This window comes from Asterias amurensis, chromosome 15 (assembly GCF_032118995.1).
Source record: "Asterias amurensis chromosome 15, ASM3211899v1".
In the NCBI taxonomy this organism is placed as follows: domain Eukaryota; kingdom Metazoa; phylum Echinodermata; class Asteroidea; order Forcipulatida; family Asteriidae; genus Asterias; species Asterias amurensis.
In genome coordinates this window covers 9,099,428-9,113,273 of record NC_092662.1, presented here as the reverse complement: position 1 = coordinate 9,113,273, position 13,846 = coordinate 9,099,428, and the positions used below count along the sequence as shown (strand labels likewise).

Sequence of the window (13,846 nt, the reverse complement as noted above, 5' to 3'; positions counted from 1 at the left end):
GTGCTCTCAGGGTTGTCCACAGTTTTTTGTAGTAGCAGGTAAAAAGAATGTAAGTTGTCGGCTTTGTCAAACGACTTAGCAAGCGAGATTGAGTGCCCCTACGATGTGGGGTCAGGGGCCCGCCTAAGGCCTAAAAGATTTTCCAGTTGTAGGACAGTACTTTAGCAAATTGGAGGAGACCAAAAAACTAATAAAACAATAAAAGTAGCCGGCAGAAAAGGACCAAGTAGCCGGCGAAATCCCCGGCAAAATCGCCAGCTACTCCAGCTGTTCTGGACAACACTAGTGCTCATTGATGGTTCTCACTATGCAAATGAAGCTTGAAATAAATGAAGTGAATATTTTACATTTTGCCACTCAAAATCACACCATCATGTACAGATGACAATTGCATGGGTCCTCCTCTACCCATGTTTTGTGAACATTAATTGCTAGTGTAAATAACTTGTTGATATTGAATTATATATTATATTTGCAGCTCTTAACTGTCCTGCGATCATAAGTGATGATCCACATATGATTGTGGAGAGTGGAGGGACCTTAGTTGGTTCAAACGTAGCATTTCAATGCCTTCATGGATATAGATTAGTTGGTGCTGATTACTTAGTATGTCAATCTGGTGGTACCTGGTCAAACTCTTATCCTCATTGTGAAGGTAAGATTGTTATTAAAGATGCTATGTCAGATTCTTGGCCGATTTGATCCAAAATTTTGATTTAAAATTCAATAGGTATTTTGATGGGGGTCGAGAAAGTTACAAGTTTGCGTTTGAGCCGTTGCTCGAAAAAGTCCGCCAATTATTAGTAGCAGTGAAATAAAGTGCTCAAAATTAGTTTTTGTCGGGATTCCGACAATATATCACGTGACCAATTCTTATGTGTTTTATAAGAAACGTTTTAAATTTTTGTCATGGTTCCTGACCATTAAAAGTAAAAGTACAACTTAAATGTTTGCTTGGAATTGCCCATTTAGTAAATGTGCTCACCATGGAAAAGGTGTTCTTGATGTCATATGGCAAACATTGATTAGCTGGATGTTGAGCATGGTTGTTGTTCAGGTACATTGTAATACTGAGGCATTCACATTCTCACAAAAAGGTGGTTGGGGTTATAAGAATAGCACTCTCTACACCTAAAATATTTCTGATAATTTGGACTGATTCCTTAAAGAGTTTTAACTTGCAGTTGTCAGAAATAATCACAACAATTATCAAGTCACAAAAATGTATCTTCACATTTTTAATAATTCATTTGGTCTAGGCAGTTTCATGCAGGAATTAACAAGTGCATCTTAAACACATACAATGAGCCAGAGTTTGAAACAACTGCATTTGAAGGCAGTGGACACTATTGGTAATTGTCAAAGACCAGTCTTCTCACTTGGTGCATCTCAACATATGCACAAAATAACAAACCTGTGAAAGTTTGAGCTCAATTGGTCATCGAAGTTGCGAGATATGAATGAAATAAAAACACCCTTGTCACACGAAGTTGTGTGCTTTCAGATGCTTGATTTCGAGACCTCAAATTCTAAATCTGAGGTTTCGAAATCAAACTCGTGGAAAATTACTTCTGTCTCAAAAACTACGTCACTTTAGAGGGAGCCGTTTCTCACAACGTTTTATACTATCAACCTCTCCCCATTACTCGTTACCAAGTGAGGTTTTATGATTATAATTGTTTTGAGTAATTACTAATAGTGTCCACTGCCTTTAAGATAAAAACATTATTTTGATTTTACAGAAAGAGCTGAGCCGACTACAACTGAGCCAGCAGTATTGGAATGTGGAGGTGATTGTGAGATATGGGAGAGATGTGTTGGTACTGACCAAGGTCAGAGAATATGTAGCTGTATTCATCCTACCTATTGTGAAGAGGAGGAGGAAAGACGACTTTACTGTGGAACTGATGGAAACGAATACACAAGTTTCTGTAAACTCAAAGCTACTGGATGTCTGCTTGATCAGGACATTGAAGTAGATTATGTGGGACTATGTAGTCAAGGTAAGAGGTCAAATTATTTATGTTTTGTTAGGTCCGCTCCTCCACGTGCTAAGAATTTCAGGGGGGCACACTATTCTTTCGGGAGGGGGGCACTTCTGCCCAAGTTTTCATCTGCCTTTTTCTTTTAAAAGCCCATTTCAGCACCTTTGTTTATGTAATTTTTTCTTTTTTTTTTTGCAAGATAATATTGCATAAGTGTCAAAGCAAATTTGTAATTTTTTGTATGTTAATGGAAAAATAGTGTTTAATACATTTAAATCATTAAACTTTTGAAACATCCAATCCAAAAAGTCTGGACATAATCAACATCCATTTTTGGAAAACAGGCCCCCCCCCCAGAGTTATGCCATTGAGCAATACACACACGCACGCACAAATTTATAACATTTTTGTCAAATGTTATAATTCTTCTTGTAGCCCTTTGCCAAGAGTAGCTTTTAGCCTTGTTTTTGGTGAATTTAAATTCTTGCATATCATTGTTACTCTAAACATCGTATGCATGAAGCTTTCTATATCACTAATTGCCCTAATAAGTTCAATATTTTTTCTGGCGGTAACTATTATGAGCTCAGTACATTCATTGTGAATTTATTTATTTTTTCCCCCCATTTATTTACATAACTTATTATTGCAGACAACCTAGGCCCTGTGTTTTCCTTCTGTCCGAATGATACCATAACGTACGTGCAGAACGCTTGGACGACAGCCACTGTTGACTGGATGATACCATCTGTTACAAACATCTCCGGTGTCTCCCCCGAGGTCACCTCAAACTACGCCCCAAATTCAACCTTCAGTGTGGGCACCACCCTAGTTCAATACACTGCAACTGATATTGCAGGCAACCAGACAACTTGTGGCTTCAATGTCCTTGTTATTGGTAAGATTGCCAAAGAAATATTTCTGCTCAACTAAAAATTGTGTACGCTGCTCTCAGACTATGTGGAATAATCTCCCACCTTATATTAGATTATTCATTGTATAATTTTGTATTGTATTCTTTATTTCTTTTTTGTTTTATATGTTTTTTTGTTTTGTTACGTGCCTCGGAATAGGGTCTAGTACACTCGATAGGTGACACATTATAAATGCATTATTAAATCTTATCACAGCATGCAAAAGAAAGATCATATTTTCATTTGTGCCGGTAACTCCTTGAGTCGGGCTACATTCCGTAGCCTTTAGATCTCGAGCGACTTTCTTAGGATCCTTGCTGTTCCCAACAGCGCCGCCTTCTGCAAAAGATTTGTTCTCACATTTGTGCATATTTTGTCCAGATGTTTCCCTAATGCTTTTGAAATGGTGCCGAGCGCTCCAACCACCACAGGAACTACTTTTACTTTCACCTGCCAGGTCTTGGTACTTTTGGATCTTGTCCATCTCCTTCGAAGCTACCCTTAAGTCTCCCAGCACAGCTACCCTTAAATCTCCTGGCACAGCTATGTCAATGAGATGACACATCTTCTTTGCCTTATTGTTTGTTTAATTTTTGTTTTTGTTTCTTTATTCTGTTTTCGGTTGCTTTTGTTTTTTTGTCCTTGTCGTCCAAGTCCTTAATTGTCCGTCTCAGGGAAATATACAAAAGCATTATGCTTAAACTTTTTCCCTGCATATTGACTATTACGTTAATTTCTGTAGTTAATTATCTTCAAATTCTATACATTATTATATTCATCGATGTTGTTTTCTAGTGTATGCGTAAATAGTTAATGTCACCATGAAAAATAAATGTTCATTGATTGATCTAAGACTACGACATCCGGACGCCTATGTTCTATAACATGATCAGTCTGAATGTTAAAGTCCCAGAGGATCTGACGCGGTCGGTCTCTGTAACTTTCTCCGGAACAGGGTCGTACCATTTTGCAGTCACTTGGACACCCCATTTTTTGCACAGTTCCCAATGATTTACCTTGGCCAACTTGTCGCGTCTACCTTTGTACTCCGTCTAAGCCATCTTACTGCACTCGCTGACAATATGAAAGACAGTCTCCTCCGCCTTGTTACACATCCTGCACATACATGTAGGAGAGACATTCGCTTTCTCTATCCTTGCCTTCATTACATTTGTCCTCAGAGACTGGTCCTGTGCCGCAGTAATCAAGTCCTCGGTTTCCTTTTTCAACTCTCCGCTCTTTAGCCAATTCCAGGACTAGTTGCAGGCCACTTCTTTAGTACATCTTAAGAACCTACCAAGAAGTGTTTTGTTCTAACAATCTTGGTGTCTTTCTTATTTCCTTTCCCTCTTGTACTCCTTCGGCCCAACTTCGCCCGCTTTCAAGTATTTCTGCGCTGCTTTCAACAAGTTCTCCTCAGTTTTCCTAATATGACAATGCAAACTCCTGCGCTCTATGTTGACACTGCCTGCCACACTCAGCAACCCTCTATACTACCGCCCTCTGCCCTTGGAAGATGAAGCCTCCTCACATTCGCCGCGGATGAAGCATGTCATTCATGGTCATCAGTTTTCTTGTTCTCCTATCCATGACATCTACATGTAAATCTTCCTTAGTCCACTCGACTATACCCGCACTGTACCTCACCATAGACACGGCCCATGTATTAATTGCCTTAACCATGTTCCCCCGTTGAGTTTAGACTCCAAAAATTTCTTGACCCGTCTGATGTATTCTGCCTTCAGCCTTACCTTTGACTCCTCATGAAGAACATGGTCCGATTCGAGTACACCAAGATACCGGTAACTCTCCTCTAAACCAAAGCCTTCATCCATGCACCATCTGGCAGAGCGATGCCATCGGAATGTACCCTCTTTCCCCTCTTCATTGTCATTGAAGCACATTTCTCATGGCCAAATTGCATCCCGATGACATCGCTGAAAATCCTGAAGGTCTGCACCAAAGAGTCGATCTCCACCTCATTCTTGGCAAACAACTTCAAATTGTCCATAAAAAGCAGATGGTTTATCTTACACCCATCTTTCTTCATTTGGTAACCGGCACTTACATGTACCTTCCTCAGAATCGATGACAGGGGCAACAGAGCAAGAACAAACAGCAGCGGAGACAAAGAATCACCTTGGAAAATACCTCTTCTAACTGCTCACAAAAAGTAAGGAAACTTTTTTCAATCCAGTATATTTGTTATTATTTAATACTCTATTTGTATATGGTATATATCATTGCAAAGCTGAACTGTTCCTCTTTAAGATGATACCACAGTTGCAATGATTACATATTGCTGGACTTGACCACGTTAATGAGAATGATACAAAGTCACAAATCAAATGTGCCAAAATTAGCGTTAATGAGAATGATACAAAGTCACAAATCAAATGTGCCAAAATTAGCAATTTTGTGTTACTGTGTGAACAATCAAATTGACACTGTAATTCAAACAAGCAAGACAACATACTGATCTTAATCCACTTTATTGAGACAAGAAGTTTGGTACAGAGCAAGACAACTTACTGATCTTAATACACTTTATTGATACAAAAAGTTCAGTATTAACAAGTGGATGATCCGAAGGCGTTGATGACAGTCTGGCACCTTCTTCTCATGCTGCACACAAGTCTTGTGATGCGCTGATGATGAGGGATGGGTTCCATTCTTTGTTAAGGAACCTGGTTAGGTCAGCCACAGTTGATGTGTTGGTGGTTGTGGCACAGACAGCGAGGCCAAGCTGGTCCCACAGATGTGCCTTGGGATTCAGGTCTGGACTGTTAGCGGGCCAATCCATCCGGTGCACTCCAACATTTTTCAGGTAGTCAGTCACCAGTCGGGCTCGATTGGGGCGAGCGTTGTCATCTTGAAAGATGGCATTTGGTTCAAGAGACTGCAAGTATGGGACTGCATTCGGCTGTAGAATATCGTTTTGCAAATACCCATCAAACAAGGTGTTTTTTCATGAGATGAGGGTTAATTGTGTCCGATGAGCTCACTGGTGCAAATCATTGTGTAAACCATTAATGGTTCTGAAAAGCTTGATCAGTTCAATTATTGAGCATTACCTATTGACCATTCACAGACAACGGTAATTTTGGCACATTTGATTTGTGACTTTGCCTCATTGTTAATCGTGTAGCCAAGTCCAGCAACATGTAATCATTGCAAATGTGGTATCATTTTAAAGAGGAACAGTTCAGCTTTGCATTGATATATACCATATACAAAGAGAGTATTACATGTAAATAATAACAAATATACTGGATTGAAAAAAGTTTCCTTACTTTTTGTGAGCAGTTTACATACCTTTTCCAGACTATCATTGTAATGGCTCTAGTAATGTCAATAACCTTACAAATTTAAATTCAACAAAACTGTTTCATTGGTTGAGACCAATTCAAGAATTTACTCTGAGGTAGTGCAGTTAATTACGATCCTAATGTATCAGCTAAAGTAGTAGTCCAAGCCAATTGTTTATTCCTTCCGCCCGAGTGGTAGTTAAAAAGCAGGACAGTTCTTTTCAGAACTGAGAAGACTCCCGAACATCGGATAAATCTACTCCGCAGTAGTAAAATAAAGAAAGACATCGTCTAAGAACAAACTCTACCTGGCAAGTATAGACACACATGGTGTTATCGCAAACCAATTATATAACAAAGACTACATTTGAAGAATTTGGTATTCTTTTTCAAGGTTTGAAGTTTGTTTCTTTGACAGTGGACAGTGTAGCGCCAGTCATCAGCGACTGCCCAGCAGACAGAACTGAGACTCTCAACACTGGTGCCTCATCAGTAACCATCACTTGGGTTGAGCCTACCATGACGGACAATACTGGAGTGTTCACAATGACCAATTCCCACCTATCAGGTGATGCCTTCTTCCATGGATCTACTACAGTCACATACACCTTGGTTGACATTGCTGGCAACCAAGCAATCTGCTCCTTTGTAGTAACTGTCATTGGTGAGTACCAACATTTTCTTTTGTTCAAATTTTGCAGCGAACGCTACTTAAGCGATATGCAGCCAAAAATCTTAGAATTATTACACAACAAATACTTCTCTCCTCTCTTCATTAACACCTCAAACAACATTTTAAATATTCCAAACATCTTTCTTATTTTATTAAAACAACGTTCAATTCTTCTTTGCGAGTAAACAGTTTCTATTAATATTATACACCGCACACAGAGATCCTTGTCATTTGATTGGTGGAACACATGTCCCATGTCATCCGTTATTTTGCCATGTGTTAACTGCTGCAATGTTCCACAATTTAATGGAGTCCCCTGTGGATAATGATTGGATGCTTAACAGCATCATTCCCCAATTGATCGTTCCTCACCCATTTGTGTAAAATGGGGCAAGGTTTTGTCACGGCAGACAAGGTTGGTTTCTGCATGGAGTCTGTGTGAATACAATGTATACTTGCAGCGACAAGTTTGACTGGAATTTATGTTGTATGCTAGCTGAATTGAGTACTCACAAAACAAGCAGGCTGAAACCAGGAAAACTTCCCTAACTTAATAAAAAGGATTTAGTAAATGTGCTCACCATAGAAAGTAAGGTTCTGAACGAATGAAAGGCAAACGTTAATAAGGAATTAATAAGTGCATCTTAAACACAACAATGAGCCAGAGTTTGAAACAGTTCTGCATTTAAGATTAAAACATTATTTTGATTTTACAGAAAGAGCTGAGCCGACTACAACTGAGCCAGCAGTATTGGATTGTAGAGGTGATTGTGAGATATGGGAGAGATGTGTTGGTACTGACCAAGGTCAGAGAATATGTAGCTGTATTCATCCTACCTATTGTGAAGAGGAGGAGGAAAGACGACTTTACTGTGGAACTGATGGAAACGAATACACAAGTATCTGTAAACTCAAAGCTACTGGATGTCTGCTTGATCAGGACATTGAAGTTGATTATGTGGGACAATGCAGTCAAGGTTAGAGGTCAAATGATCCATGGAGTAACGGTAAACAATAATGTGTGTTGACAACAAGTAATAATATATTTGATTTATACGGCACCTAAAGATATCTCCAGGCACTTTACAAAGTGTATTAAAGACACTGGACACTATTGGTAATAAAGACCAGTCTTCTCACTTGGTGTATCTCAACATATGCACAAAATAACAAACCTGTGAAAATTTGAACTCAATTGGTCGTCGAAGTTGCGAGATAATCATGGAAGAAAAAACACCCTTGTCACATGAAGTTTTATGCGGAATATTTGATATACAGTACTTGATACCGTGGAGTCGAAGAAAGTTTTTTTAAAGGTTTTTCAACCTCGTACAACGAAGCCTTCCGATTTGTAAATAATGTTGGCTACTGTTTATAACTGTCACCGTTAAATTTATGAAACACCAATTACATGTATTTTATCATGCAATACCAAAATAAATGTTTTATTGAATTGATTTGAATTGAATGAAAAGGAAAGCTTCATTAAAAGCATAAGATAATTATTTGACCCTTACGAAACCGCAAGCCTATCAAAAGTGTACATATGGGCTTTGAATTGTTTCTATTTTGGGGGGATTTCATCATTTAAATTGTTTTACATAATCTGCTCGTTCAATCTGTGTTATTCTGGTGAAGTAAATATTAATAACACATGCAATATAATAGATTTGTTATTTTGGTGAAGTAAATATTAACAACACATGCAATATAATAGGTTTTTTAAAAGGCATTGTATGATCATCAGGTATCCATATATGCCATGAAGATTTGTTCTTTAGAACATGTCCTGTTATTCCACTGCTGCGGAGTGGATTTTGGAATTAGGGAGACTACTTACTTCTTGAAAAGAGGAAACTACTTCTTTTGGTAAAAGTGGATTGAGGGACTTCTCAATAGTCACTTAACTGCTATGGAATGATTGGCCTCAATGTTAGGACCAGTCTGCTCTGGTCATCCTCAGGAGACTGAATACTGTTGAGACACTGTTGTCTTTATAGAGATTCAGAGGTTTCAGTGTAGAGTCAGTCACTGCTTTGATTGGTTCTTCTGAAAGGAGAACTGCTTGGAAGGCTCACCGTTATTATTGTGTGGGCTGCTCATAGTGTGTGAGTGCCTGATGCACTGGAGCTTGTCAATAGACTATAAATCTCTCCACCATACGTAAGGAATAAAAGGAATGCTGTTTTATTAAAGCAGAACCTGTTACTGGTTGCTTGACTTTTTGTAGTTTTCTATTCTTCATTAATAGCTCCGCAAGGCTCTGAATTTAATAATATCACAATGAACAAATGTTAATTGTTAGCTGTCATTTTTATACAAGAAATTAATGTAAGTAATTAAGACATTGTATACAAACATACTACTAATTACAGGGTTTGAACTCTGGGTCCAATTTCATAAACCTTTTCTTAGCATGAAAGGGTTGCCTTCAATAAAAATAGGATTGTCAACCAATTTTCAATGTGCTTTTCAGGATAAGCAAACAACAGCTGAATACCAGTGTTAAGCAATATGAAACAAATGGAAATTTGGTGGGTAATCCTGTTTTTATCAAGGGGTTGTAACCCCACCCGAGTAGTATGTCTGTAGATTTGTTCTGCTAACAAAGCACCCAGTAGCCACAGATTTGTCCAAAATCAGTGTAGGTCAAGATAATAATACTACATGTTCCTTAAAATTTGTTTTAAAAATGTACACATATTTTGCATATCGTAAGTTGAACTTTATAATATTGTTAATTAAATGTTTGTATTCGTGGCACCAAAACAACTAATGGTGAAATTGTAGGTTCTCTGGGTTTCAATGTATATCAAGTTTTCAATTGCGCAGAAGAATTTATGAAAATAAAGAATGAATTTGGGTACAGGATGTTTGTTTACAAAGTCTGCCTTTTCTTTTTGTTCACATCCCTTGTTTCATTAATTACCTCTAAGGCTGTAAATCTCTTTAACCCTTTCCTTCAAAGTCAACTGTTCTTAAATCCCACCCGAGTAATATGCCTGTGATTTTTTTCACCGGACTCGGGAAAAGCACAGAGTATACAGTGCTATTACACACATCGATAATAAAAACCAAAACTAATATTCTTTATTCTTTGTACCGATGCAAATTTCACATCTATTATATCGTTGCTGTACCCGCTGCCAAAACATAAGATTGGAACTGCCTCTACCGGGAAACCTTGGTGGTCTAGTTCGTAAGGCACTGCTCTAGAATTGCAAGGGTGGTGGGTTCAAATCCCATCTTAGTAATATCTTACACCGATGTGTGTTAGCACTGTATACTCAGTACCTTCTGTACTCAGTATGCCTGTGATTTGTTTTTCACAAGACTCTGGGAAAGTACCGAGTGTACAGTGCTAATACACATCAGTGTATGGGTAAAAACCTTTAATGTTCTTAGATGCACTGGACACCTTTGGTAATTTTAAAAGACCAGTCTTCTCATTTTGTGTATCCTCATGACGCATAAAATAAACCTGTGAAAGTTTGAACTCAATTGGTCGTCGAAGTTATGAGAGAATAATGGAAGAAAAGACGCCCTTGTCACACGAAGTTGTGTGCTTTCATGTCTTGAACTCGAGACCTCAGCTGAGGCCAAATCTTTTAGCGAGAACTACGTTACTTCAGAGGGAGACGTTTCTCACAATGTTTTATACCAAGTACGTTTTTATGCTTACAATTGTTTTGAGTAATTACCAGCTGCACGTTTATCGCGAGCAAAACGTAAATGTGAACGTCAGAAGCTTGTGTCGATTCGGCGTCCAAAGTTGCAGGAAAACTGCCACGACCTGTAGGCTTTTTCACAACCCGTTTTCTCGATACATAAAATCAGCATACATACGATGGAATGTTTCAATGGGCCTACTCTGACTAAAATTAAAATAGATTCGTCGCCGGGCGAAAAAAATAAATAAAACGATGGTTATCAATTTTCAAGACAAACGGTCACCGCGATCCGTAAACCAACCAATACATTGGAACGGCCTCCCTTCATTAAAACAGTTTGGGCTAATATCAGATATCATAAGTTTTGGTGAGTAGGTACATGTAGCCTAAATACACTTCGATGTGTGTGTACTGGCCACTAAGTGAGTGTCCTAAAGTAAGGTCATGGTCTGAAGGTCACTTAATCCCCCTGTGGGGTGTTAATTCCACTTTAGATCAGTAATTCAATGATTCACTGTTTACTGTTTCTTGAGTGTGCATGGTTTCCTTGGGCAAAGTGGGCTTGTTCTGAAATTGCTGTGAATACCATTGCCAAAAAAACTGAGCAACAGGAGATGCCGAAAGATTGCCTTAAATTTACCTTCTGCTGTAATTTTAGGGCGAAACGGATTTCCACAGCAATTTCGGGTTGAAGTTGTTCATAGTGGATCATCAGTCCTCATTTTCAGGTGTGACCTTGCACTAGTGGGGGAATCAGTATGTGATGTTAGGGTTCACAATGTACCCTGCATCTGATTTGAAGGGGGGGGGGGGGGGGGGGCTGATTTTGGCTAAGGCCAGACACTATAATATGTGATGTGAGTTGATAATTGGCAGTTAACTATGGGGCGCCGTCTGTCAATTAATTGTTTGGCATTTTTAAGGCATGTTTTACCATGGTTTATAGCAATTAGATGTAAACCATAGAAAGTGTTGTCAAATCCTTTTTATGGTTTACACACCAGTAGTATTTTGTGTGTGTAAGTTTATGGTTAACAAACCATGAACATGCAACAAACATTTATAAATCATGGTTCATAAACCATGGAAATTTTACACATCTTTAAAACATGGTTTATAAACCAGAAAAAATGAAGCATCAAATTCATGGTTTACAAATCATGGTTTATAAACCATGAAAATTGCGTCATCTTAAAAACATGGTTTATAAACCATGAAAATTTAAGCATGAAAATCATGGTTTATAAACCATAAAAATAGAAGCACGAAAATCATGGTTTAAAAGTTATGGTTTATAAACCATAAAAATTGAGGCAGTTAAAAACATGGTTTATAAACCATAAAAAATGAAACATGAAAATCATGGTTTACAAATCATGGTTTACAAACCATAAAAATTGAAGCATGAAAAACATGGTTTACATATGGTTTATAAACCATGAAAATTTATACGTGAAAATCATGGTTTATAAACCATGAAATCGGAGGCATCTAAAAAACATGGTTTGTAAACCATGAAAACTGATGCATCAAATTCATGGTTTATAAACCATGAAAATTGAGGCATCAAATATGGTTTACAAATCATGGTTGATAAACCATAACAAAATGTGCACTCACAAATCATGGTTTACAAACCATAACAAATGTGCACAAATCATGGTTTACAAACCATAAAAAAACGCTAAACAATTAATTGACAAACGGCACGTTACGTGCCGTTTGTCAGTTAATTCAACCTCCTTCCCATTTTAAGCGATAGTCGCCCATCGCCCGTCGTGTACATGTAGCCTACACTCGATCTCGGCGACAACGTCTCGCCCGGTGTGGCGGTCTCCCCGGTCCGGGATGCTCCGCGGTCTGGGTGACGTCACAGGACTTTTTAGCACGCATCAGACGCAGTCTCCCCGGTCTGGGATGCTCCGCGGTCCGGGAGGGAGACGTAGCGCGCTATCGTTGGGGGCGTGAGGACAAACTCTTCACGTGATCATAATGATGGGACGTAATTCATCTTGTGGTTTCGAGTTGTCCGAACGGACGAGTTGTCTGGTCTCCAATTAAAGGAACACGTTGCCTTGGATCGGTCGAGTTGGTCTTTGAAAAGCGTTTGTAACCGTTTTTTATAAAATGCATATGGGTAGAAAGATGTTGTAAAAGTAGAATACAATGACCCACACAAACATGCCTCGAAATTGCGTGGTTTTCCTTTTACCTCGTCGACTAACACGTCGGCCATTTATGGAGGTCAAAATTTTGACTCCCATAAATGGCCGACCATGTTAGTTCGCACAGTAGAAGGAAAACCACGCAATTTCGAGGCAAACTTGTGTGGATCATTGTATTCTACTTTTAAAACATCTTTCCAACCATATGCATTTTATAAAAAACGGTTACAAACGCTTTTGTTTTGACCAACTCGTCCGATCCAAGGCAACGTGTTCCTTTAACTTATAATCACATAACCACAGTTGTTATTGTGTGGTTGAGCAAAACGTATTTTGTCAGCCTGTGTTTTTTTCGCATTTTGTGGTTGTGGTTATCAAGGGGATTACTCGTAAAGTTCGATGAACTGCAAATAACTTAAAAATGTGCTACTTACAAACCATCAGTTTTGTCTGTATAGAAGCTAACGAATAATTTTTTTCACACGGGCGTTTTTATATTTATTTGTTTCTTTTTATGACTGATGTACGTTTTAATTGAACAGTTACAAAACATTCGGAAAAATGTACATATACTACATTATGTGGATGAGCAAGATGTTGTGAATAGTTGGGCAAAACCTACTCTATCATAATAAAACAATTGAAACACCTCTATTTTTGTTCTGTAAATAGAAAGGTAGAACCCTTTTTTAATTAATCTCACTTGACTCATGTATAGAATGGTTTTATTTTTCCACAACACACTGAAACATACACGCTGGTATAATACTAAAACAATATTCCACAAACTGAGAAAAACTAAAGTTACTTTGTATAAAGGTGTTGATTAACCTTGTCCATTTGAAAACAAACAATTGGTGGTTGAATCCATAGCAATGCAGTAGTTGTTGTTTATTTACTCTAGACAGAGCTTGTTCAATCAATCAATGGAATGAGCTGATGGTGCATAGGTGGTTTTATTTTACACATTCCTTTACAAAGCTGCTGTTGTAAATCATGTTACATTTTCAATGTTTTTTTTACTGTAAAATTATCTTATTACAATTCAACATTTATTCACGTAAATGATTTTTAAATGTTGTTATTTTTGCTGGACATTTATACCTGTAAGAATGTTTGTGTTTTCTTTT

The 13,846-nt window shown here is 38.1% G+C and overlaps 1 protein-coding gene across 2 annotated transcripts in view; it reads left to right on the top strand.

Annotated features, from left to right (window-relative positions):
* The window catches only part of LOC139948542 (sushi, von Willebrand factor type A, EGF and pentraxin domain-containing protein 1-like), a 65,820-nt gene extending 55,467 nt beyond the window's left edge, over nt 1–10,353 (top strand). Inside the window, exons 25-29 of one of the 2 annotated variants that reach the window (XM_071946725.1) lie at nt 479–655; nt 1,743–2,003; nt 2,638–2,883; nt 6,626–6,871; nt 7,597–10,353. In XM_071946725.1, coding sequence (XP_071802826.1) covers nt 479–655; nt 1,743–2,003; nt 2,638–2,883; nt 6,626–6,871; nt 7,597–7,862 — 1,196 coding nt within the window. In that variant the 3' untranslated portion in view covers nt 7,863–10,353. The remainder of the gene's footprint in view (nt 1–478; nt 656–1,742; nt 2,004–2,637; nt 2,884–6,625; nt 6,872–7,596) is intronic. The other variant, XM_071946727.1, reaches the window with a different exon arrangement.
* The last annotated feature ends 3,493 nt before the right edge of the window (nt 10,354–13,846 follow it).